The sequence below is a fragment of the Aythya ferina genome (genome assembly GCF_964211825.1).
Source record: "Aythya ferina genome assembly, chromosome: 7".
Lineage (NCBI taxonomy): Eukaryota > Metazoa > Chordata > Aves > Anseriformes > Anatidae > Aythya > Aythya ferina.
In genome coordinates, this window is record NC_140302.1 from 25,299,991 (window position 1) to 25,327,548 (window position 27,558).

General features: G+C 40.5%; 2 protein-coding genes across 16 annotated transcripts in view; one reads left to right on the forward strand and one right to left on the reverse strand.

Moving 5' to 3' along the window:
- Positions 1 to 16,262, reverse strand: part of STN1 (STN1 subunit of CST complex) — a 41,212-nt gene extending 24,950 nt beyond the window's left edge. Inside the window, exons 1-3 of one of the 13 annotated variants that reach the window (XM_084524998.1) lie at positions 16,148 to 16,262; positions 11,204 to 11,269; positions 585 to 724 (exon numbers count right to left, since the gene is read on the reverse strand). In XM_084524998.1, the coding sequence (XP_084381124.1) occupies positions 585 to 717 (133 nt within the window). In that variant the 5' untranslated portion in view covers positions 718 to 724; positions 11,204 to 11,269; positions 16,148 to 16,262. The other 12 variants (XM_084525003.1, XM_084525006.1, XM_084525007.1 and 9 more) reach the window with 12 other exon arrangements.
- A 193-nt stretch (positions 16,263 to 16,455) lies between these two features.
- SLK (STE20 like kinase) overlaps positions 16,456 to 27,558 on the forward strand; it is a 47,875-nt gene continuing 36,772 nt past the window's right edge. For 2 of the 3 annotated variants that reach the window (XM_084524995.1, XM_084524996.1), the window contains exon 1: positions 16,456 to 16,864. In XM_084524995.1, the coding sequence (XP_084381121.1) occupies positions 16,715 to 16,864 (150 nt within the window). In that variant the 5' untranslated portion in view covers positions 16,456 to 16,714. The remainder of the gene's footprint in view (positions 16,865 to 27,558) is intronic. The other variant, XM_084524997.1, reaches the window with a different exon arrangement.

The window sequence follows — 27,558 nt, forward strand, 5'->3', positions numbered from 1 at the left end:
GTACAGTAAAGTTGTTCAAATATATGAAGAAAGTCTTATCTATTATGTCTAGAAATTAAGCAGACAAAGCCGTTATCTTTTTTTTAATATTACGTTAATATGCATTGGCAAAAGCAAAATACATGCACTCATCAATGCCATTAAGTAATCAATATTATGTAATTAAAAAAAAAAAAAAAAGAGGTATAAATTCCTCATCAACTGTTGTGGAGACAGTGGCAAGGTGTAACACATGACAGAAAGGACCAGCGTTTTTAGAACTAACTTTCAGAGTATAACACACAGCAGAAGCACAACGTTTCCTTAATGTAACACAGGTTGTGTGTATATACACGTGTGTATAAATATATATACACACAAGAAGAAAAGCCTTCAGAACTAACACATTCTGTTTTTCCACCTATAATCCTTTGAACGTGGTATACAACCTGTTCTTCTTAGGACTGCTACAGGATACTACTGTCACTTAGCTTCGGGGCATTAAAAAATAACTGCACGAACATTCTTAAATCCCTGGACAAGAAGCACAACGTAAATCAATTATAATTCTACGTGCATCATAACCAGCACATATAAGTACATACCTGGCACTTGTTTAGATTCTCTCATTTCTTTTATATCTTTAATATAGAGTCTTGCAAACGCAGAAAACACAGGATCCAACCCCCAGAACAGAGAAGGCGTCTCTTCTTCATACTTCTTGGACTCAGACTGCATTCAAAACCTGTGAACACAGGAAAAAATGTAGTTATTGTCCATACAGGTGAGGAGAGGCTGTTCTCCTATGTTCCAGCTGAATGAAAAAATAGCTCGTGATTTTACAAACAGCAACACACCAGAGCTGATGAAGAGTCGCAAGAACTTGTCTAACACAATGTTACCTTTGCATCTCATAAGAAATGGTCACAATATCAATACTGACAATTTATTTCAGTACTGAAGCTCAACAGTAACATCATTCTGCCAACCTTCTTCAACTGAAATAGAATTTCAGGGATTTCTCATCTGTGGACATAGAGAGAACCAAATACAATACTTCTTTAAGAGGGGGATAATAATAAGTTACTTCCTGTATACTTCATTTTCCTCCCCATCATTCTCTTTCCCCTCCCTAAGATATTCTCCTCATTGTTCACCCTGTGCTTTACCACGGGAAGGAAGGCTTTTTTTTTTTTTCTTTTAATAAAAGAAAAAGCAACCAGCCCTTCTTTATTTTGGACATGCAGTCTCCAATAACTTCATAATGGTTCCTTTCCCCTTTTAGCTCTTCAGATTTCCCTGCTTCATGCCTATCTTCTGTCCAGAGCTAATTCTGTTTATCACAGTTGGTTTCAAAAAAAAAAAAAAAAAAAAAAAAAAAAAGCTCTCAATTGAAGCAGGTTTGTCTTGAACACCTTGTAGAGATTTTGAGGCTGGATATACTTTTTATTAGTTTCTCTTGCACGGGTAATTAAATTGTTCCTGTAAAGCTCTCCACGTTACCACTGAATGGACATCAGCCACTTACAGGTGTAGACCAGAGGTGGTAAGTGGGCAGCTTTAATCCTGCATTACAGCTGAGAGTTGGAAGCTCAAGTCTTCTGAGAGAGAAGAGCTCCCTGCTACGGGTTGCCAGTGATCTCTGTACTCTGCAAGAGACACTTATAGCTACTGATAGAGAGCCAACATGCCACGAATATCAGGATAGCATCTTGCTTCTTTGGGAAGCAACACAGCTTGGATTCCGCTTCATTTCTGTTTTCACACTTAAAGTTTAATTTGTGGCAGAAAAACAGTGCAGCACAATATGCTAGAGTGTTGCTGACATCTCCTTTATAAGGTGAAAAGAACTGCAGACGATAATTATACTTATTTCCAAAATAAATACTTTGGAAAGTTCCACCATGACTTCACCTTTAGGTAACAACCTGAGTATTTTTGTTTACACGTGGATTTTTGTCTCTCTGCCACCTACAGGCAGGTTTTCCCAACCTACCCCTTTTGCACATGCAATGCCTACTCAGAAACTTCTTACCATCCTTTTTTCCACTCGAATCTCCACAGGAAACACACTTTTTCTGCTGCTGAATTGCAGGCAGGGCTCAGTAGAAATTGCTAAGCTAAGCTGTTAACCACATGAACTTCATAACGCAAGGTTGCTGTTCCTCCATATGGCAGCTCTCCAGTTGCTTGCTATACAGCCTATATCAAATTTAGACCACAAACCTTCCCGAGCAAACACATGGTTTGAACCTGTATTTTACTTAGCACATTCATTTTCATGACAAAATTAGTCTTCCCAGTGCCTCTCTGATTGCTTGCAGTCTCATGTACGCTGGTGCCTGCCTTGTTCCTACATTACTGTAAATATATATATATGAAAAAAAAAACAATTAGCCCAACAAAAGGTTATGGCACACACACAGAGTTCACACACCAAACAACAACCATACATCCTACGGTCAATCAGGGTTAGCACATGGGAAGTTGGAACAAAGAGAAGCACTCCTGCTCAGCGTCCCGCTCTCCAACAGGCGCTTTCAGGGTACCTTTTTGTCTTTTATGGGGTACAGCCCCCCAGCTATTCGCTTTTAGTGGCTCTTCTCCCAGGCAAGAAACGTGGACGCAATCTCAGTCTTGTTGCCTGTCATTATCTTGCACACAAAGCAATATTCCTTTCTGCACCACGTCCCCCAGTGTATTCTGCAGGATTATTGCAAACTGTCGTAGCTCAGCATTAGCCTGTTCTCCTAGACAGGTAGCAGACCTTAAAAACAAGCTAAAAAAAAAAAAAAAGAATCAGGTGAAAAGCCTAACTTTGTGTTTTGCATGAACAGCCACTCGCTGGAGCAAAACGCAGCAGTCACCCCCGCACATGTGCACATCTGAGTGGAAAAATTGGTGAAGCAGCACCACTAGAGATTAAAAATATCTGCAATGTATTATTTCACTACGCAATTAACATCTGGGCATTTTAAACGTGGTAATCGACTGAACACTAGCCAGAAGGCTGAACATTTCTGCCTTACAGGAAACGAAGCATCTTTTACTGCTTCCCTGTCCTGAAGGAAGATTGATTTGTGCAGCAAAAGCTCTTTGTATCTCAGAACTACTGGGAATTAAATCTCAAATTCTGTAGCTTCCCTCTACCTCACACGCCTTGTTATAGCTCTTCACCATAGAAATATTCACCCTTCATGTACAGTAGCACTCTGCTCAGTTGATGTGTGCTGCAGACATCCAAAGTTCTGGGGATTCCCTGATACAAAGCAAATCCCCTCCCTGGCACAATGAAGGCACAACAAGTTTTTCTGAAGTCTAGAAAACGAATCCTCTGAAGCCACAAGCTAGACAATCCATACCTACAAGGCTGGGATAGTGAAACTGCACTCTAGCCACTAACTTGCTTTTGGCGATGTCCAACAGGCTCTGCTTCTGCACAGCAGTTTTCTCTTGCCCTTTCGTGGTCCCTTCAGCCTTTCCAAGCAGTGCCACCACCCAAAGCCAAGCCCATTTTCTTTCTTCCCTCCCAAGTGGTACACTCAGTAGCCCTATTTTACCCGTTACCTATTCAAAACCAAAGGCTTGTGGCCCTCTGGGAGGCAGAGACATCTACTGTCCCCTGTACTGCTTCCCTCCACACGCTCATTAGGAGGCCATTCTGCTAGGGTGGAAACTTTCTGATAATTCTGCAGTGAGCTCTGCCTTACAGCCATGGCATCGGCAGCTGTCGTCTTTTTGCTCCTGTAACAAACAAAGATGTTAGGTAACCCCTTCCAATGGATCTATTTTTCATTTAGTTTACAGGCTTGATGCACGCAGACCGATAGTGTTAGAGAACAGAATTCCTACAAGGCTGATAAAAATGCTTCTAATCAATTTCTCTTCAGCTACGTACCACTATCTTCCCATAACTTCCACTCAGATTGGCACAGGAAGCCTCTCCATCCTGGTGGTTAATTAATCACGGAGCCATCCTGCCAAAAGCAGGGCCTCCCATTATGCCAGCAGTGCTTTCTGCTCCTCACGGGTCCTGCTGGCGATACGCTATCAGCCCGGCAGATAACAGCCACCCTGCACGAACCAAGGGGCAAACCGCAGGCGCTGTGGTGATGCACGGCGCTGGAATCAATAACAACACAGATAGCCAGCAATTAACAATTCCAAACAGATCTGTGCGTACAAATGTTTGGGAACTGAAGTGACTTTTGCTGAACCTTGTGATGAGATTTAGTGAAACGTTATCTCTTTCTACATTTTGTTTTGAAAGCAAGTAAGGACTTTGCAACTGCAGTAGCGGAAAGAACTCAGTCCCGCGAGGCGATGGAAAGGCAAAAGAGGCATCAGGTCCATACGCTTAATAGATACGAAATATCCTTTTTTGCCTCTTGGTAAAATACCTCTGAAGGTAACAAAGACACAGCAAAACAAACAAACAAACAAAAACACAGGAAATCAGGAACTAAATGTTATTACTGAACCGCTGCAACAGTCCCGTTCCAAAGGTAAAAATGTGAAGTTTTTATGGCAGTTATTTAAGTACAAATAAATAAAAACACCCCAATTTGAGACTATTCTAGGCACTATCCTGTTCAAACAAGGCCCTCTCCTTGACCTCCTGCTATCAATGTTAGCTTTTCTGACCTTAGTGAGAATTGAAATAAGTCCCTAATCTTCAGGCTTCTCTTGTGAGCTCAGCAAGGTACTATCCTATCCTAACAGGAGAAGAGAAACCAAAGAAAGTTAGCAGGCTTCTCAACAGCTGCCACGTCCCAAAACCAAGCCCATTTGCTACCTTCCTTCCCAAGTAGCCCACCTGGGAGGATGGTCCAGGCTTGTTCAAATAGCTCCCAATTAAACCACCCAAGAGATTTGTTTAACAGAAGCAGCTTCAGACAATAAATATCTCAGTTCCTAATCCTGTGTTCACCTTTTTCAATAACGGTAACAGATTAAGAACTGGACTTCTTCCAATAACAACGACATGGGAACCGCAAGGAAGAGAACCTGTGTTCACGTTTCTCATGGAGCCTTTTAATGGGATGTGATTTACAGCCTGAGCTCTTGGAGAAGACTTCCTTACTTTGAGATGACCATGATGATTGTTTGGAGCCAGATGAAGCCACACAAAAAGGAGTTCACCAAAGGTTGTCTGCAACTGGTCTGCAACTACCAGCAGAGCACTGCAGAGACTCTCTCAAGCTAGCTTTGAGTCAGAAGCAGAGGATATTTACCCACCAACACACACGGTATAAACATCCTGCCAGGCATCTGCTCCTCTCCAAAGCCTACACACTGCACCAGCACCAACCACATACACAGAAGAAGATCCTGAACTGCTGCAGCTGGCTGCCCAGTGCATTAAAGCAACTTGCAGTCACCCTTGGTGAACTCGAACAAACCGGGCTATGAACTGTGGCTGGTAAAGAATTGCTTTACGGGTCAGCCATCGCCACCACAGAGAAAGCAACTTGTGGAAAGTGGGGCAGAGCGAGCAGCTGGGTTTTGCAACCACCCCAATCATCTGAATTGAACTCAGCTGTGGCTGAGTCAACACCCTGCTCGACAAAGGAGCATTATTCAATTCTTCATGAGCAGCAGAGGCAATTCCAGCACCATACAGTTAAAAATGGTTTTAATTAGCCAAAGCCACATACAACATTTTAAGTTAAAAGCAAGCAAACAAAACCAACATTTTATTACTCAAGTAGATCTAAGTGAGCTGGAAAGTAAAGCCTTTGGTTACAGACAATAGGGAATAAAGATTCTAAAGCCGCAGTTCATCCATAGGCTTTTTTTAAAGCTACATAATTAAAAGATCATTTTCAACACCAGTAACAAGAAAAAAAGCCACTGAGATCAGAATACATCACTCAGAGAAAGTAGGCTAAACACTTCCAATCTAATAATCTACCTTCCACTGCTTGTGTGCACTCCCATACTAGATGCTGTAACAAATGTCAGTAGGGAACTACATCCTCTATGTCTTGTATGCAAGAAAAGTACAGTTTCAATTTTTAAAAGCTATTTTTGAAGCAAACTTGAGAGCTAGAACTCCTGAATTTCAATAAGTTCAGCAGTTCCTGAAGTCATTTGTGCAAGTGTTAACAACTGCAACCTCCTGAGATAACTCATTTACCGAAAGAGAACAAATTGCAGGATTTCTGGGAAAGACACTGCTCGAAACTTTAAACATCTGTCTTTTAATTACACGAGATATCACAGCACGCTTCCCTGCCAAGGGAAGATGGTGCAAGACAAAAGACCCATCACCATGAACTTTAGCCAGTAAGCAACATAGAAAAGTATTGCCCACGATCACTAGATAGGAGAAAAAACACTGTATTTTGTCACCAGACTGACACAGTTACTGCATTGAATAGTCTTCCAGGAGAGTTAATGTCTTCTGATGTAAACTGTCATGTATTTTTACCTCTGTTTTTCACTTCCAGAAGGATTTTGAAATCCTTCTGGACAGACAGGTGTTTCTGCAAAAGACCAGATAGGTTGGTTTCTCCAACATCAACAGTCTCAAAAAGAAGAAGGGCAGAACTTACAATCCTAAAGCACCTTCTTTGGCACTGCAGATTGTTTTACATGCAAGTTAAACCTGGTGACAAGGTTTCAGCCCCCAATTTTCCAAAAGCATGATTCTGGTCAACCAAAAATGAAGCGTGCAATAAAAAAAAAAAAAAAGTAGAAGCAGCTCCTTCAGATCCTCATCCCACGTGTTAGTCACAAGACATTTTCTGTGTATCAAGAAACCAGCAAACCACTCAACAGACAAACACACTGGCTCTGTGTTTATTTGTCACAGCTGTAATCTTGACACAAATAAAGTAGTGGTAATCACTGCTGATAGTCATAAAGCTTCACTTGCTATTTGTATTTTAAAGCCATTAGATAATCACGCTGAAGTACCCTCTTCAACTAATTCTCCTAACCTGTCTGCAGTGAGGGCAAGAGGAAGTCTATGAAGGTGATTAATTCCCTCTAAAAGCTCTTAATCTCCCACAGCGCTGTGAGAATGAGCTGAGCTGCTGAAAAGACATTCTTTTGCTGGGAAAGACAGTTCCCAGTTGTTGGCGTAAAGTAAAAACAAACAAAAACTAAAAATAAATTACTTTTTTTTTTTTCTCCTTTCTTAATAAATAATAAGTTTGCTGGTTGGAAAAACAGCAGGATGGAAGCTTTGAGAGAAAAGGGCTCCAAGCAGTCTCTTGGCAAGTGAACGTTTTTGGGACAGATACACGTATTTTACTGATCCACCGTAAAGGGATATTCAGGTTAACTAACAAAGCAAAGAGAATAAAACATAACTCACCAACTCACCACATTTTAAGGCAACACAGTCAGCTTTCCTACTTTGCTACAGCAGAGTAAAATAGATTTAGTGCTACTTCTTGAAGGAGTATTTTCAAATTCCACAGATGTGGGTAGATGGGGCAAACACAGTTAAACAGCTTTCTAAAGCTGTTAGGCCTGTATTCTCCACAACAAAGTTAATTCCAGTTCTAGAAGCAAGTTTTCCTGACTACTTTTTGCTCCTTTAAATGAGTTTATGCATCTGGTGTAAGTTAAAACAGCCTCTGGATTAAGATCAGGATTTATATGAACATTCATAGCACAACAGAGCGTTCCACTACAACCAGAGACCTACCAATGATTAACCTCATGTTTGGTTGAGGTGCACAGACATGTTAAAAAATTTTTAAAATATTCACAGAGCACACCAAAGCGTTAGATTATGGCAGACCTGTTTAAAGTTCTGAATTCAATTAAAGTTTTTCTTTGCTGTACAAGCGAACCTTTTAACTATATCAGAACAAACCCATGCAAACTGAGGCTCTGCTTGAAATGTGGGCTCCAACTAACACTGGTGTTGGCATACACAAAATAATTCAAGGCAGAATAACTTTGAAGTTTCAGACACGAGTAGGATCATCACATTGTCTGTGAGCATAACTAGAGGCTGAGATTACATTTGGAGCTCTTTTGGAGGACTGTTAAAATGGTTGGAAGGATAATAAAATTAACTTTACGCTGACTTTCATTTCTAGACCAGTTAGTTTTTGTTTTGTTTTGTTTTTCTCCCTTTGTATGCAATTCCACAAAATTATTTGTTTTCTCCTGCAAATATAAACTCGTAATACTTCCTGGTCTGAAGGAACTTCTTGTAGAAAAATGTTTAGATGCTACTAAAGATAACCCCGTGCAAACTGAAAGACAGCATGGAAAAAAAAAAAGCATTGAGACATTATTATTATTATAGTATTTTCTCTCTTACTGGGAGAATTTCATACTATCAACACATGGAAGAGCAAAGTTTGATTATATTTTTCTAATGCTCCTTGTTGAGGTTATTTGTCCTCTTGGCCATTGTCTAGAAAAAGTATCCAGAGTTGTTTGCAGCATCAAAGATGTAGATTCCCAGCCATCAAGCCTCTGAATTTCTTTTGCAACTGTGCCACCTTTCTGAGGACTAGAACTTCTATACCTGAAATCAAGCACAGGATTTCTGAATCACAACAGAACTACAAAAAGTTTTATTAGGTAAAAGAAAATTGATTTGATCTCTTATTCTTTGGATGCTCTCACTAGAGAGACATAGATAGAAATATCAAAGGTGTGCAGGTATTTTCTGATTCCTTAAGACAAATTGTTCTGCACCATCTCTAACACTCTGTTCTATGAACTCTGAATGATTTGAAGAGTAGTTCATTCTCAGCTAAGAATTCTAAGAATCCCTCATCTTCAGCTGCTAAATTCTACTCGGACACGTTAAAAATCCAGAGACTTTGTCCTCTATCAAATTGTGGGTTAGCAATTTTTGCAATTCTCAGAGGATGTTCTGAACTAATGAGTGTTTTACAGGTCCTCCCTCTGAGCTCTTTCCATATCTCATCACTGAGAGCCGATACAGGACACCAGTCCCGTACAGGACAAACCAAAAACTGCACAGGGAACTCCTTGCCTGCAATATGAATGTCGTCTTAACAGCTTACCTCCCCATAGAGCAAAGAAGGCTAAACTGATTTGCTAGTAATGATTTTAGCCTACCTTCAATAAAAACTTTTTCTGAATCCATTAGGAAGTCACCAAATGGACAGAATAGCAAGAATCCCGAAAGAAAACACCTCGCTGAGTCCTGTGGCTGCAACTCCTTATATACCCTGCATGAATCACTGTCACAGTTACCATATGATAAAGTCGTTGCTATTTCTGACTTCGCAGTACGTGGGAAAAAAAAAAGACAGACAAAACATCCTTTTATAAACAGATTAAAGTGTTTCCTTAATTGTATTTCAATAGATGCCACACCCTACCTCAGGCTTCTGAAAGTCAGTTGCTCCTGTATACTGCATCCAGAACATTAGATTATAGCTCTGCCACCAGCTGCAGGAATTATTTTTTCTTTGGGTAATTTTATGGGTCTCTGCTACCGAAAATTCAGTTCAAATTAGAGTAATGGACTTTTTTGTTTTAATTCATAAATACCTCATGGTGTACTATGCAATATAATTCTGGGGGTGTGAGATTAAAGGCCTATTCTGTCAAAAAAAAAAAAAAAAAAAAAAAGAATTTGGGGGATTTTGGGGAACTTGAGCTACAAAGTGAATCCCATCACAATGCTGTTTTCTCATAAGCAGGTCCCAGCACCCAAAGTTTGTGTACGCTATTGTCAGACACACAATAGCTGTTGTTTGCCTGAACAATCTCCACAGGACAGCAGCAGCGTGTGCAGCTGTAATACCAAGAAGAGAACCTACAGAAAACCAAACCATAGTTTACAAGTTACAGTATTTTTTGACTCACAAAACAGAATTACACTATAGTTTATAAAAATCTAGATAAAAATAGCAGAACATAATACATGCATAAACTATGTTAAACGTGGATGCAACGTAAAAATGACTTTTTCAGTGAAAAAGTACACTTTTCTCAGTAACAGTTTATAATTTAAAGTCTAGCTTTGCATTAATGAACAGTCAGTATCTCACAAAAGTTATTTGCTCTTTTTGATAACAGATACGTTTCCTACATTATCCCACCACAATGTCTCTCAGTGGGATATCACTAAACCATCAGTGGATTTCTGTCCTACCCTTTTGTCAGATTGTCCTCTTTTTCCTTCCAAAATGTTCCCTATTTTTCAGCAAGGTATGTTTTTATAATCTGTGTAGAAGGAATGATAAGGACCCTGCTTATGCTTACTGCATAACCAGCACTGGGTTGCTGGCCATAATAATAATTAAAAACCAAGACAAACAAACAAACAACTTATTTCCATATTGCAGAACAAGTTATTCAGTCCTAAGATTCCAGAGCTGATCAGGATCACACGAGAACATAATGTCCAGTCTGGAAAAAGGTTCCTGGGAAACAGAGGATGAAATTCGGGATTTGCAGAAAGAAAAGCAGTAATACACGTGGGGTTTTTGATTCAGATATTTTGTGCCAGTATTGACTGAGATGCAAAGCTATCTTTATCCCTTAATAAATTTCTAATCCTAGCTGCTATGTGAACTAATGCAAATTTGAAAGCCACGAACAAAAAGAACAAATCAGCTCGTGACTCCTATGCAAGAGGAAAAGGTCTAATTACCATCTGGAGGAAAGACAAACATGGAGAAGCATTTGTAATGCATGCTTTCATGTGACTTAACTAAAGCTTCTAATATCCATCAGATGGAGGGGGCTCTACAAGTTTTAAACACTTTGCCTTGTGTTCATGTACAGTTTTGATCAAATAAATGTTGCTTTAAGTATAATCTCAAGTGAATAAAATGCTTAGAAAGAAGATACCAATACTGCTAAGGCGAGCAGTATTTTGATTTTATATTATTTTAAAAGAAATCAATAGTCTAGGTAGACTTATTCATGCATGGTTCTGTGACATTATTATAGTCATCAACACATGGGATAAAAGAATTTAGAATAGCTACTGTACTACAAAAATACAGCTATCCACAATGCAACAAAAAGTTTTAATACTAACCCGAAACTCACTTTATAGGAATTTTCAAATTAAATGTAAACTGAGCAGTGTCCAACCTTCTTCTTCAAAATTTTATCATGAAAGAGGACTTGAAGTTTCTAACTACATTAGTCAATTAATCAATAAAAACAATCAGCTACAGAATTTTAAAGCAGTTGACATTTCCCATTAAACCCGAGGTATGGGTTTGCTTGTCACCCAAGTAAGTGTAAAAGCACAACTTACCCCTCCAATTATATATGCAAGCCTGACTATGCTTCAGAGTATCAGTCTTGTTTTGAAGCAGATCAGCTGGAAACAATAAGACAAACATTTATTTTTTTCTTTCTTTTTGGCAAGAACTTCAATTAAGCAAACACATTAAAGCTTGAATACATTTGATCTGATGAGTCATGAAATATTCTTGTAATATTTATTGAAATATCTGATTCTTATTTGAGTTTTTTAGACTTATATTATTGTTTTTTATCTAACGTTTGTTTTCAAATAAAGTCTATTATTCCATAAAACATCGTTAATTTACTTGGAAATATTCAGGTAATCTGGCAACTCTTTAAATTGCTCTGTCATCAGTCCAGAGGTGTTGCCTGCCACTAGAAGATCAGAAGGTTTGCTGGGAGCGTTATCTCCGAAGGTCAGAAGTAGAAACCCCATCGTGCATTTCTAGAACAACTCACCTCACACAACTAAGCACCGTGTAACAAATGTAAGCATCTCAAGTGGGTGTATTGCCCTCTGAAGATACTTTCCCCCACCGACTACTGAAAAACCTAAGCCAATTTTGACTAAACCCAGACTTTTCGAAGATCTTACTCGTAACATTTTAACACATGATCTTTTTATTACAAACATCAAATAGCACCAGTATAGGTTGAAGCTTCCAATTGCCCTGTGTTTCTACGGCAATTCTTAGATTTCCCATGGACGCATCCCAGTGCATATTTCCTATGGAAGTGCATCAAAACCAAGAAGCCATGCAGGGCATCGTTTCCAGGTTATTGACAGGAGTCTGAGGATCGATTGTGGCTCTTATCACATGGGAAACTCTTAAAACTTCCTCGTTCAGTGTCTAACCTCTGCTATTATATACATTTTCCCTATTGTACTAAAAATGACTGAATTATTGCTGTTACTCAAATCAGAAAAGTTCATAAAATGCTGAGTCCAAAACCAAGTCTCTCCCCTTTCTGTTCCTTTATGAAGAAGGCTGATTTTCAAATGCAGAACAGAAATACCCATCTCTAAGCTACCAACTGTCCATGTAGCAGAAGGGTTTAGGGAGCACTGTATATGATGCTGTCACCACTTGCAATGCTTCCAACAAATGGGTACTCTGACTTGATGCTCTTTGGAGGAAAATGCACAGCCATTTAGGCTACCCTCTTAACACCCTAAAAGAATAAAAGACTTTTTTCAGTGCTTATCTACCATCAATTAGAGCATTAGGATAGAGGAGTCGGGTACGGTAGGAGAGGAAAATGTCTGCTGAAATGGGAGAAGAGAGAAAAAGGTCAGGTGTGGGAGACTCACCAAAACTCTCTCCTAAGCATAAAGTTAGTAGAATTATGGTGGTACAAGGCAAAGTATCTGAATTTCATCCCACAGAATCCAGAACTCCAAGGAAAAAGGTGTCAGATTCGGCAGGAAGCACAGCAGACTTTGGGAACGACTTCAGAGACAGAGTAGAGTTTACGACTGAAACAAGAATCCTACACAAGAGACAACATTAACTCCGGGGACAGAAAAAAGCAGAAAAAATAGAGTCAATGGAAAAAACACCTCCATACAACTGGAAAACATCAACAAAAATACCACATGCATCAAGTAAAGAAAACAGAAGAGTGAGCACTGAGTGTCAATGGTGACAGACAGATCAAGGCATACAAAACAAGAAGCACGTCTCAGATTTAGCCACCAACAAGTCACCCGTGACCTTGCAGCAGTTCAATGAACTCAGACATCAGAAAGAAGATTGGAGGAGATCAGTGAAAGCGTGGGTGGACAGAAAGTCAAGACGATATAAAAATATACCATTAATTATTTTTGAAAGAACTAAGGACAGGATGTAGGACTGCAGTTTAGGGCAATTTATGTAGTGAAGCACACATCTATGATTAAATTTCTGAAGCGTGCATTTACTTTGAATGAAGAGAAGCTGAATAAAAGCAGTTTAAATGAAATGGAGGTAAAACTTAAGGGGGGGGGGGGCAGGTAAGAACAGTAACAAGTGTAAGTAATTAAAAGTCAATCGGAAAGGACAGTGACATTTAGCAGCAGAAAGCAGGGAGAAGACTTCTAAATCTTTAAGAGGAGAAAAGGATTGCAGTAAAGAGTCACAGCTATTTCCAAGCTAGTTTATTCAATGTATAACTAAGATAGTTCTTCACTATCAGCCTACTCAGGCATTTTAAGGAAGCACTGAATTTTCAAAACACATTGCATTGAATTCCCAAAGACAACACTTCTGTATCCTTATAATCCACTTTTATCTTTTTATCCCTACCATCTGAAAACATTTACAGTTGCTAAAAACTCCTGCTACCAGGAGAAAAGAAAGAACAGCAAAAAAACAAACCAAACCAAAACAAAACAAACAAAAAAAAAAACAGGCTTTACACAGCCTCCTGCATACCAGGAAGTCAATGCAAATTGGGAATGTTTTGCTACTAGCACTTAGCCTTCACCTGAAAGGGTTTATTTTTAGAAAAAGAAAACTGTGGCTTATTCTCATTTTCAGATACTATATTTAGACCTCAAATAACTATTAAAAAGTAAGAAAAAAAAAGTTTAAAATGAAACTTTATCACCAGCTTCTTGGCTCATTTGTTGTGCCAGCCTCTCATCTTGTATTTTCAACCTTATATGAATTAAAAGCTCTCTGGTATGGAGACTATCTTCATAAAAGTCTAAAACAACACATCTGCAGTAATACCTAGCAATATTCAGTCAGTGTTAGGATGACACTACTGTCCCTGGTCTGCTCCGAGAGAACCTGGTTTATCACTCGCGTGCTGAAAGCAAACCAATATGCTATGTAGATGCTGTATGTGAACTGCTTGCACTCTTCATCAGTAGAGCTGAGAAAGAACATGGCCCTGGTATCTTTGTCGCCTAATTGTCATCACTCTTACGGGAGCAAACCCAATTACATTCCTGCACTTGTAGCTCAAGAACTTTTTTTCACTTTGGCATTTATTCCCAGTTACTGTTACAAACCCTGGCATACATGCACGCACCCCCCGCTGCCCTCTCACATTAACCCCGAGGCTAAAGAAAAGCTGATCCTGCCTAGATACAAGGATTTCATGCTAAGGCTTTTGGATTCCTTTTTTTTTTTTTCCACCCTGTCCTCATCGATTAGTTCAAACAACCAGATGCAAATCAGCCCCCAAAGCGCTTTAAAGATCCAAGTTAAAACCAAAATACTTACTTTCTTATTGCATTTAATCCCAACTATGTACATGAAGCTTCAAAATGAAGCTACTAGATGCAGCCAGTCGGATCATAAAGGTGAAAGGAAAACAGCTCATCTAGATCGCAGCTGTTTCTTGGCATTAGCTTTATACACATAAATGGTCTGGGCTTTAACACCCTCCTCAATGGTTTGACATTATGCATCCCAGCTGTCAATACCAAGGAACCACAAAGCCCCAGATCATTTTTGAACAATGCTGATTGCTACAGCAAATCAGACTCCTATTAGGTTAGCAAATGTATTTGAGAGGCTCTCTATTCATAGAGTAGGCCTACCTTTGAAACTGATTTTGTACAGATTAAAGAAATTAACTTATGACAACATTGTTACTTCACTCATCAGATTTTCCTGACAGGGGCATCTTCTTGTTTTGTGGGGGCACAGTGTGTTCCTGTACACTATAAATACTATTAGCAGTAGCAATTACTTACCATACAACACCAACATATTCTTAAGAGGCTTCAACCCCAGCACACCTCACCCACCAAGGTCACTGTTACGACACGATGGAAAATTCGGTTCCAGACTACTACTATGCCCTTAATTCCTTCTGAACCACTGTTGGAGCCTTTATTACTACAAACACCTGTACTACTCCTTTGCTGAAATCCTCTTCTCGACCTAGCCCAGCACTTTCAATTCCTTAAAATCATGTTCCTTTCAAGCAGGCTGCCTGGGCTGCCATGATCCCCACAACCAGTCTATCTCAGCCTCTCATTGGCGTTACTGAGTTTACACATAAACTGCCCTCGTTAGATAGCAAACTACTGTCATGCTAATAAAATGGTCTGAGGAATGATGCACACCGGAGGCCTGATCTTTAGAAGTTCTTAATGAACGGTTTAAATTAATGGTAACTGCAGGCACTCCGGTTGGTAAGAGGCTATGGTGTTACATTATTATTCTCACAGGGCGTTTGTCTCATCGCCAGATCTCCTAAGTCTCAAATCATTGCCTTAACTGCAGGATCAGCTTGCCGCCTCCTGTCAGAGGCCAAACTTTGCCTGCAAGATGCCTGCTAATCGCATCTTATCCAGGAGCCGGGCACACCTCCCGCTTCCGCGTGAAGGCACACCACACGTTTTGCAGCATACAGGCACCGCGGCTATTCAAATGCAACCATTTTTTGATGAAGAAATCGCTTGTGGGATGAGGCTGTCAGGGAGGGCAAATCAAGGCTGGGATCAGATCCCATGGGAGATCTCATATAATGCTACGCCATGCCACGACTGCTGTGGCAGGTGACGGGCAGGTGGAGAAGCAGGGCTGGCAAAAGCGAGTGTCCCCAAAAAGCAAGTGTCCCCAGAGAGTGGGTGTCCCCCAAAAAAGCAGGTAACCCCAAAAAGCAAGTGTCCCCCAAAAGCAGGTCTCCCTGGGCAGCCCCCTTCTTCCTCAAGGAACCTCTGTGCAGCCCGGGGCCTCCATAAGGGCAGGACGTGGTGCTTGGGGACACAGCTGGGTGACACTGGTGGCTGGACCAGACGATTTTGGAGGTCTCCTCCACCCTTCATGACTTTACGAGGCCCCTCGGCCTGTGAGGGGCAGGGAGGGAAAAGCAACGGGGGGGACAGGAGCGGGCAGCGCCACCTCAGAGGACAACGAGCCCCCCCCCCCGCGCCGTGAGGTGAGGTAAAAGGGGGGGGGGGGGGGGGGGGCGCGCCCTCCTCCATTTTGGGCCCTGGACACCAACTTACCCGCCGGAGGCCTCGGCGCGCTCCTATTGGCCCTCCCCGCGTCACGTGGGCGGGCGGGCGGGGGTTAAAACCCGCCTTTGGCAGCGAGTGCTGGTTGTTTGGGGAGGAGGTGTGGCGTCTGCGCATGCGTCGGAGGAGAGGAGGGGGCGGGAGCGCGCACGCGCGGGCGGGGAGTGGGGGGGGAGCGAGCGCGGGGCGCGCGCACGCGCCAGCGGCGGGAGGAGGAGGAGGGGAGGGAGGGGGGGGAGGTACCGGGAAGGGGAGGGAGGGGGGGGAGGTGCCGGGGCCGCCCCGCCCCGCAGGAAACGGAGCCGCCCGGCCCCGCTCGGCGCCAGGGCGGGGAGCGGAGCCCGGCAGCGGAGCGGCGCCGTCAGCCCCGTTCCTTCAGCGGAGGAGCAGCTTTATCACCGCCACCACCACCCCCCGGTGCCGCCCGGGCAACTTGTTGCCGCCGCCATGCCCCCCCGGCCCGCCGCCGGCCCCTAGGCTCGGGGGGCTCCCGGCCGTTTGCTTCCCCTCAGCGGGCCCCGTGAGGCGAGGAGGGGAGTGGGGGGGGGGAGAGCCGCGATGTCCTTCTTTAACTTTCGCAAGATCTTCAAGCTGGGCGGCGAGAAGAAGAAGAAGCAGTACGAGCACGTCAAGAGGGACCTGAACCCGGAGGAGCTGTGGGAGATCATCGGCGAGCTGGGCGACGGCGCCTTCGGGAAGGTGTTCAAGGTACGGCCGCGGCTCCCCCTCAGGCGGCGCCGAGCCCGCCTCAGAGCCCCCGTCAGGGCACGTGTGGAGCGCGGCCCTGCCAGGCGGGCGTCAAGTTCAGGCTGCTTTATTTCTATTTTTTATTTCTTTTTTTTTGGAGTTTTGCTGCCCGTGGGAGTCAAGCTGAGCTGGTTTTATGGGCCTTCTGTCGTGGGTCCTCGTGGGGCACCCCGGCTGTCCGTACGTGGCAGGGTGTCTGCGTGTGCTCCCAACTTCGCTCAGTTTCATCTGTTTAATCCCGCAAAAGCGGCGTTTCCAAGGGTTATTATCTGCCACTTCTCCAGCCAGATAGCCTAATAAAATAGATATGCTGCTGCTGTTTGACAGGACGGTAGTTTTCAGACAAATCTCCGGCTAATTTTTCCCTCTGAGAAGTCATCAATGCTCTACGTCTCATTTAGGGATAGTTTGGAACAAATGTCATGGGGGATAAGCGTGACAGAATCAGGGAACTGGCATAAATTGGGACCCTGGAGCAGATTTGGGGGCTAGAAATAATAGCATGAGAAACAACAGCATTTGCAGTGTTTCTAAAAGCTAATCTGGTCAAGAGATGTTCATTTTTAGACTTAGTCTCACTTGAGACTTCATGAAATCTGGGTACAGATCTTGCACTCCTGAAACCTGGGCTATTTTCGGTATAAACTATTTTTAGACTTTGTGTTGTGGTGTTACCTGCTTGTGAATTTGAGCAAAAGCGTGTTGCCCCGGTGAAGTCAGAATGCTGGGGTTTTCCCCCCCTAGGAAGTGGCCTACATCTTGTATGTTAGGAGCATCCAGTTTATTTTGATGTTGGTGTAGTACGTGGGCTAGATGGTGGTCCTGCTGTCAGTGTGGAAGATCATAATTTTTCTTATTAAAACGACTGGGGAATATGGCTGAAGTTGCTGCCTCATAAAGCTTGGTGACTTTAAAAGCATCACGTTGTCTCTAAGAGCATTTGCTGAGAATTGGGGTTATTTCTTAGAACTTTGGATTTCTAAGTGTGGAGTTTTGTTTTCTTTTCTGTGACTATGATGCTCTGTCCCAGAGAGATGACTGGGGGAGCCTTAAAGAAACAATACTAAATGTTTTCCCCCGCCCCCACGTGCATTTCCCCTCCCATCTGCAAACCTCTTGTCAATTCGTATTTATCTGTCAGCATCTCTGTCTGAGCCCCAGTCTGTAGAGGAAGGTGTCTGAGCAGGAGAACCGATAAATTTTGCTTATCAGTGCAATTTGTCTACATCAAGAGAGTTTTCAAGTTAGATGGATTTTTATCTGATTGGGAAGTGGCAAAGTGTAAACACTTTATCTTGAAGTTTTTGAAATTAAACCCTCTTAAAATTCTGGTAGTCAGAATTACACATGCAGTAACACAGCTAAAATTGATGAATGTGTAGCACAGGTACCAGTGTTTCAGGGGGGAAAAAAAATCCTGTTTAGAAAAATGAGTCTTGCTGCATGTATGCAGCAGCATTCATTTTGTTTCCACCTAGTTTGAGGAAAAAGGATTACGCTCAGATACAAACTGTGCTTGTTTTCCTGCATCTGAGCATGCTTGGCAAGGAAGTGTTTCGAAAGCAAGGGTGTGTTGTAGTGTTCTTTCTTGGATATACACCTCAATTGAGCAACTGCAAGAATAACCCCTTTAATACCTACTCAAATTTTGGAATTAAAACTGTTAACAGAACTGTCAACTTGTGGAGACTGTTAGCTTTTGTTTTTTAAACAGAAGATAACCCTAGTGCCAGTTACGTTTGACAAAAAGAAGTCTCTTTGCTTAACATTAATAATCAAAACATTCATTAAAACTTCATGAACATGCTTCAAGAGTTTAATCATCTCCATTTTGAATTCCTGTAAATGGTTAATCAGATATGAGTTCTACCAAAGAAGTGGTTAGAGCATTTTTAGCTGAAGCTGATGTCACAACACCCTTCTGCAGTTACTCCTGAGGTGGAAAATTAGTGGAAACTGCCAGTCTGTGCGTAGATACAGAGTTGTACTATATTTTAACTCTATAAAAGGGATTTGCAAAGGTTAAAACATCTTTGTAATTAAGATCCTAGGAGTCACTGTATGAATGTCCTTGTTCTTGGAGCCTTGGCAGATGCAGGACGAAATAAATGGCCAGATAAATAAAGCTTTATAAACTTTGTGTTTTTAGTAAAAACATAGGCTGCATGCTCTGATTTTCCCTAGAAAAGTATTTGGCTTAGCTGTAAGCTCATCTTTTGGACAAGAGTATCAAATATTTAAATAGATACTCAAAAGCAACTTTTAAATGATTCTGGCAGGATTATGAAGCCTTGCTGATAATATTTTTTTACATTAAAAAATACTGCATCTAGTGATAGTTAAGCCTTCAGGGTATTGGAAGCTTGTGATTCATTTCCATTCTTCCCAATCAAGTACAAGGGTCTTGCTTATTTTTTGTAACTTATTTATGTAAATCACAGGAAGAGCTTATTTCCTCTGATGCTGTTTGTTGTCATCTTCTAAAGCTCACATGGCCCTGACAATTGATGGATTTGTGTTCGCTGACTTCTAAATGATGTTCAGGAGTAGTGGTCCTTAAAACTTCCAAGTGTTCAGCTGCTGTTGCAAGCCCCTCCTGTGCTCAGAGGGGCTGTGTAACTGCAGGCTGCCCGTGGCAAGGTTGATGGTTGTACAGGGCTTCTCCTTCTGGCCTTTTCAGCCTCTTCAGAGAGGCCACTTTTAGGCTGTTTTCCTTTCTTTTTTTGCTCTTGGTTAAGGAATAATGGGGTAGCTTTTCATCCTTTTTCAATTTCTAGGCTCTTGTGGTTCTTCAGTATCAGGTGATGGCCCTTGGAAAGAGAATGGTGAGGTTGCTGATATGGACTTCTTTCCAATCTTTTTTAACTGCCATTTGTGGGTTTCCAAGAATTCCTGGTTGGGATGCCAGGGTTCAGAAAGACATTGAAGCAGCAGGAATTTCAACTTAAACTGGGAGCTAGGTAGCTCTCCAACTACTTGTTCTTTTATTTCCTTAAGGATTAAAACATCTGATTTGATCAAGTTTCCTGAAAAATTTTAGGCTTCAAGTGTTAAAGTTTATTGTAAACAGTTTGCTTTGTAACTTAGTTCCATTATTATATGATGTTATATTATTGTGTGTTACATTACCCTATTTGTATCAAATGCCAGTTCAGTGCCTGTAGTGCAGATCTCTTTAAGGTCAATCAGTGTAAGTAATTGTTAAAGTATAGTCATTTTAAGTAACCGTGTGAAGTCTTTCATCAGCTTTAGGCTGCTTTCTAAATTGACAGAAGTTACTGTTCAGATGGTGTGAAAACAGACCTTTAAAAATGCCTAATGTGTTCTGGGGCTTTCTTGCTAAAGCTCCTGACTGAGCCTCTTTATCATACAGATGCACAGCTAATTAAAATGCAGATATCTTCCTGAGTGAACATGTGAAGGGAAATAAAATGCTGGGACTGTATTTCAGTAAAATTTGCCAGCCCTTTTTTTTGGTATTATGAATACTGTACTCTAACATAAGAACCCTTATACTGCAGAAAGACATTTCTGTAGTGTTTTGTTGGTGTGATCTCTGAGCCCTTTGCTGGAGTCTACTCCTCCAAGAAATTTGTGGTCTTCAGTGCATCGTTATGATAATTATGGGTGCCATCTGTACAAATACACTAATTTTAGGTTTTCTGTGGGAACACATTCTATACCGGCAGAATATGTGTGGCAGGATACTGTGTAAGATAGCAAGGTACCTATATATGGTATATAGGGAAAATACTGTGTGTATATACACAGTGTGAGAGAAACTGTCCAGTTTCCTTGAGAGAGCCCTTTGTACTTGTCTGATTTTGAATTGTATTCATGCTTCTCGGTTTGAATTGGCATATTCTGCCCATTTATAGTGTCACATTTATTACCCCGAATATTAGATGTTGGAGGCATTGTGCGTGCAAGATTCTTATAGCAATTTGGGAAGTCAAATATTTGTATTTCATCTGAAGTTACCAAGACAAGTCTTCCAACTGTCAGCAATTAACCACTGCATGGTTAAAAAGCCAGCTCTGCTTCCTCTTTAGTCGGGAGCAGAAATGTTTTGGAAGCTGGTAGCTATAATCAGGGTGAGCAGCATAACCAAATGAATTTTCTTCTGAAAAGTTACAACTGCATAAGTATTCCTCTATACTTTGTCTGCAAAACCAGCCAATACAAACTCAGCTCTGTCTAATGAAAGAGGACTTTTGATAATGTTACGTCCTTTAAATGAAATAAACTAGTGATGTAGCTTCATTTAAGTTAAGCTTTTGTTTCTGTATTTAAAACTTGCCTTTAATGGAACTGTGTGACTTTCAGAAGAGCTTGCTTTGCCTTAATGTCTTCTACAGCAGCCAGAAACACACAATTCTTGAATAGCGATTTAATAAAACCAGACCATTTTGGCTGCCTCATTTAACCAGCTTTAACTCCTTTTAATGCTTTAAAAAAAAACACCAACATAACTGACAAATGGTGGCTGCTTAGAAATACTTGTTGTCTAATGCTGCATCATATCTTATTTTCTAACATGAAAAAATGCCTGAAGTAGTCTGTCCTGAAAACAAAGTCAGGGCAGAATGAGGAGAACTTCTATTTCCTACTCTTCATGGCCTTAGAGGCACATTTGTCTAAATCATTGCTACAGTCAGATATTGCAGCTTGAAGTTCTCTTTACAACACTAATGTATCGCACTGTTTGCTAGGATGGCTATCTTTCACTTCTGTGACTTACCACTTGCAAGAGTAGATCTGACCAATTAATATCTAAGCTGAAGCACTCTCTGGTTGCTTTTTTCATCTGTTGTTTCTTTTGATTTACGTAGTGTCATTAGCTCTACTAGCAGGTAATTGTTCAGAAGGATTTTAGATTTGTTGGAACTCACAAGCCTTTCACATTAAAGATGCAGTCCATGCAGAAGTGCACTGCTTGAGTTCATCTGAAATCTTGTGTGTTATGTTTCCAGTCAAGTACTGTGTTTCAGGAACCTGAAGTTTCGTGCATGGCTGCAATAAGGCTGGACATGGAAAGAATAAGCAGGCGAAAATATCCTAGATTAAATTTTAATACATAAGAGTGAATCTGTTCAGAACTTCCAGCAATCTTGATAAAAGTTGTTTGCTGTACTTAATCGTTCTGATCTATTTCCATTCATAACTGACTATATATGAGTTGACCTCTTATTAAACTAGAGCAGTAAAATAGTTCAGTTGTCCTCAAGAGATCCGAATTAATATTCACTTAAATGCCATGTTGCTTTGTTTAGCCATTGAGGCATTAGTAGATAAAGGAGAGAGGGGAGGAGAGCTGATTTACTCTCAAGAGAGTAATGTATAAGATGATAATGTTAAATTTTAAATATGCAATCCATATAAAATAGAGCTAAAGCTTTTCTTAAAGCTTATTGAGGTCAGTCATTTCCATAAGAGTATCCTGGATGTGTTAGGGCTGCTTTATATGCTCTAGATGAAAAAAGATGCATGCCGTCCACAGAAGACGAAGGATTTTAGTCTGGCTGATCAGCTTGGTGAGTTGCTCAAAGTTAACCTTTTCTTCCTTTTGCCTGCTGCTCTGTAGTCTTATCTTTACTGTCACGCTGCTGCAGTTCTAGTGTGTTGAAGATACCAGATAAGGAGAAGGCAATATCACTGTTTAAACCCAAGAAATTGTGGTAAGGCAAAAGCTTTGCAGATCTCTTTACACCTATTGTCACTTTCACAAAGTTTTCTGAGGAGATGGGTAGTGCAAGTAAGCTGTCTGTGGGTTGTAAAGAGGAATTTTCTTGTTTTAAGTGGATATTTGCAGGCAGTGACGTCTCCTTTTCATTTAGTTTGTGGTGAGGAAATACTCTGAAGAAGTAAGAAGTAGGCACATGTTAAGTGCCTCACTTTTTGGATGTCTTAGTGACTTGGCCGAAAACCAGCATCACAATACTTAACTTATGACTAATGTATTGTCTGTCTCTTGCCTTCAGAATTAAAGCTGCAGACAAGTTTGTGGAGGATAAATATAAATTGCTCATGACCACTTCTTAGTGAGGCAGTCATCTTTTCCAAGGTGTGAGCACAGCTATATAAACTGTTTAAAAAAAATCAAATAACAATTTCCTATTTACTTGGAGTTCTAAACTGTTTATAGAAGTTGCTATTTTTTCCATGTAACCTGATAGTTCATATCTCCTAGCTAACTATTAGTGTGCTTGGTTTCTTGTCTGGAGAGTAAGACTCTCCTTGGATTTTAGGCATAAGCAAAACGTGACTGCGTTGTTTTTTCAAGTACATTGCGGAATGAAGCTTTTTTTTTCAGCTGCTCGAACTTGGTGAAATAATTCCTCATGCTTAAGTCACATGTGGTCTAATAATTCTGATATAGGAGCTGAAAAAATGTGGTAATGTTTTTTTTTTTAACAGGTCTTGTAGACAAATTGGTTAAACCTTCTCAACTAAATCTTTGGCAGAGAAATAGCCCTCCAGTAATACAATCCCCCAGGCAGCAGTATGTGCTATTGTTGCAGAGCAGTAGTTTGCAAGTTTCTTTTGGTGGTCACCCAAATTCTAGATTTGACCACCCCATAAACAATAATGAAGGAATAATTCATTGGATTTGTGTTTGCGATTGCTGTGGTCCCTACTTTACGATTCTTATTCAGAAATGGGGGAGAAAAAAAAAATCTAAATTTGGAAAACATCCTGGAAGTAATGTTTTTTTTAAATGGCTGTTTTAAATTTTAAAATGGCACAAAATTGCCATAATTCCCCTCGTTTAGGGTCAGACTGTAGGTGATGAGAATACTTGTGAGATGCCCAAGTTGGTTCTTTCTCAATAGTTTTTTCTCTTGCAGTTTTATTAATTTCTGATGTTGTCTGTGACCTGAAATGACAGTTTTCCCCAGTGCAAACATAAAATGATAGGAAACATAAGGAAGCTCCCTTTTTTCTGCCCCTTTGCCACTACAGCCTTCCAAAATTGAGTCTTGAAGAAAGGTTTTTCCAGTAAACTGTCTGGAGCTCCTGAAGGACATGTAAGTAGCAACATAAGAATGCAGCAATTTTTAAACACTCAGTCATCAAATGATATTTTTTTTTCTAGGTCTCTTATGTCTCCAGATTTATTTATTTTTTTACATTTTCTGAAAGCAGCACTGTTGGTTTTTTTGTTTGTTTTAGAGTAAACTTAAGGAACCAGAATAAGTAGGAGACTTTGATGTGACTACTGTGCATTATAAACTCTCAGGTTGCCTTACCACTCTCTTTCAACACTGTCCAAGGTGGAAGTAGAAATGTCTACCATTCACATCAGTATTCAGGTTGCAGAATGGTACCCACTGAGTATTACGAACATCCTTTGGTGGCACCTGTGGCTTAATGATTCCCAGATCTGTGTACGAAGTCCTGCCTTGTTGTATGTAGCTGCCTATCATACATCTGAGGTGTGTGCATGGTGTAAATACAAAATTTGCTTGGCTCTTTTGTATTACAGGTAAGCTTTAGAGCTGTTTACCAGTTTATCCTAATTACTACCACTGCTGAGTGCAGCTGTGAATGGGCCTTACATATTTCATGGACCATGACCCACGTTTTGAGAATCTTACAAGATTATAACCATCACGCTCCTTAATGACAGTTGCATTTCCGTAGCAGAGGCAGCATGTAATTAAATCTTCCGGTTTGTGATCTTAAATGCATTCCTTGAGACCCTGGTGCCTGAAGTGTAATTTATGAATACTTTTTTCAGTCTTTGCTCCTTTGTGCTCCCCCAATAGCCTTTAATTATATTCAGATTATAAGCTCAATTGCCAAAGTCATCTTGTTTCAACTCTTCTGCCTGTAGTCTTACTTTACAGTAACTGCCAAATTACTCAATTTCGAGGCTTGTGCTGTCTCTTCACTAGATACTGTCCAGATTGTTCCACCGTTCGGTGTTCAGTGATGGAAAAGCCATGAAATTGTCTGTTAGACAAACAATAAACCTGGGTGGAGTAGCCAGCAAAACAAAGGATGAATGAGGGTTTATAGTTCATCTCCAAACCTGTGTAAAATATATATTGTATCTCCCTCTTTCGCATTCACTTTTAATGACTTTATAATATGATTACTATATGGACTGCTGAAGAGAATATCTTAACTTTCAAATATGTTCTGTGGAAACACTTTTTCCTACTCAGAAAATGAAGTCTTTTTATAGATGAAGATCTAGTACTTGCAGAATGTTTGAACGATGACAGGCACTAAAAATTAACTAATGGATAAAATCTAGCAGGCTACCTCAGATTGGTCTTCAATGATATTTGTACTTCAACTAAAAATCAGGGCATCACAGGAAATGTTAACATTCCACTGACATTTCTGATTTTCTGTTGAATATGCACTATGCTCATGCATGTAAAACAAGTAAAATGTACAGCAGAAAATTTACCTAAAGAAAAAACAAATAATAATGGAAGATTCTTTGTATCCTTAATGCATCTACTTAAACTATCATATTTGGTTTGAAGAGGACATATTTTTTCTTAAAGCACTTTGAAATGTCCATAAAAGCGAGTTCCAATATTAAAGTCATAGCATATAGATTTTTCTTGTTCTTTTTCACTCTTCTGGATGAGGAGTGATTTGCACTGCATATGTTTATATAGAGAGGGAAATTTCAAACAGCTAAGTATGAACACTGGTTTAGAATCTAGAAGAAAGACATGAGCATTTTTCCCCTTTATATATCTGTTTATTTCTGAGCCATTTTCTGTTTAATTACCTGTAGCCAAGAGCAATAAATGGCTCAAGAATAGATTAATGCTGGAATCAAGTTTAACCCCAAATCTGGCTTTAGGAAGTGTTTCTACCTGAAGTATGTTTTCCTATGATGTGATTTTAAATTTTTATTGACTTTCTATGGAGAAGAAAGTGAAGGAGTGAAAAAGTAGGATTGTTCCATAAAAGCTACATTGATTGAGTAGCATTTAAAATTTGCTCAATCTCTCTGTATTACAGAGGGCTCAGTGACTGTTACCTTCAAAAGGCAGCCTTAAGTTAATCTGTTGGTTGCTGTTTTCCAAATCTTGGTATGTGAAACTGAAGGAGGTGATATAAAGGGAGTTCAGTATTCTTGTAAAGAATTTTCTTGAAGTTTCCTTAATGCAGTAATTCCAAATGAGTGGGTGAGCTGAGAGTGGAATTGCAACTGTAGTCTACAGCAATTTCAGGGGAACCATTACCTGAGAACTTCAGTTGTGCCTACACAAAAATTGTTTTACCTGGTATGAAAGCAATGGTGAATCCCAGTGCTAAGGCAGAATCATTCTTGAATCCCTCCAGCTTGATAATGAGTTAGAGAAGATTGTCCCCTTTTTGGTTTTGATATTGAATAGGACAGCATTTTACATCTGGGATTTGCTTGCTTAAGGAGGACTTTGGGGAACTAGGTCTTATCTCTAGAAATTCTTAGTCATAACTGTGACTAAGAAAACAGTGTTCCGAGGGAAGTTGCACTGGAATTAATTCTTACTGTATCTTGTAGGACATAGCCCTCTGGACACAGATTTATGCTGGAAATCCCAAGTTTTTCCTCCAACAGTTGTCTGGTTTTTACAGCTTAACAGATGACTTTTCACTTGTATTTCCAAGCAGTGCTTTACCAGCTAAAGAGTTAATGCTTTGTAATTAGGAGGTAAAACTTCAATTGAGAAATCTCAGTTGAGAGCTTCAGCAAGAATTAGCATGTTGCAGTAAACTCATCTCCTTCAGAGCCTTTGTGCCAGTCAGGTTGTATTCAATTCAGTGTGCTGCTGTGTTAATTTTGGAAAGCTCAGTCATGTTCCTGCCCCACCTTTAAGCTTTTTTTCCTGTCTGAATTGAAGAGGCCCAACCTTTTTATTTTGTATTTGTAAGACCAACTGCTTGATTCCTTAATGGTTTAACTGTCTTTCTGCCTTCTCTATCTCACTTGCATGACCTCCATTGCTACTGGGGATCTTTTAATTCACCATTCAAGTGAGCTGTTCTGCTCCTCAGTGCAATCCTGGGTCAGATCCAGAGGTCTGCACAACTGCATCATCCTGTGCAAGTCTGGAACGTCAGATCAGCTCCGGGAAATGTGGTCAGAAGGGTTTGGAAAGGCATTACCCTAAAACAAACTCAATGGGTACTCCTAAGAGTTCAGCCAAGCTTGTTTTTCACTCTTTCACCTTCCGAATAGTTTTTACTGCTAGTGGAAATGCACTAACTGGCTTTGTAAGTAACCGGAAAGAGGAAAGCAGTCTGCTGCTACTTTTCATCTCTTCCGGGTGGGAAGTCTGAACGCTGAAGGATCATCATATAAACAAGAACTGTCAAGTGTTTCCTATGGACAAGGATAGCTGTTACCTGAAAGTGCCTCCTTTGTTACAGCAAGAGCTTTAAGCTGACCCTTAGTAGCAGACCTAGATGTTCTGGTCAGCTTAATGACCCTAGGAGTTGTTTGTTTAATTTAATGTTAGGCTTCAAACAATAGTATTTAAAAGTGAAATATAAAAATGCTAGTGTACAGGCTTCTTAATTCTCCTGTTTCAGGGACATGAGTTTTGATGCTGTCATAAACTTAGCCTTTAGTTGTCCAGCATGGGAACGTTTCCCTTTGGGCTGGTGCAATAAAAAAAAAGTTTTAGTCTTAATCAATA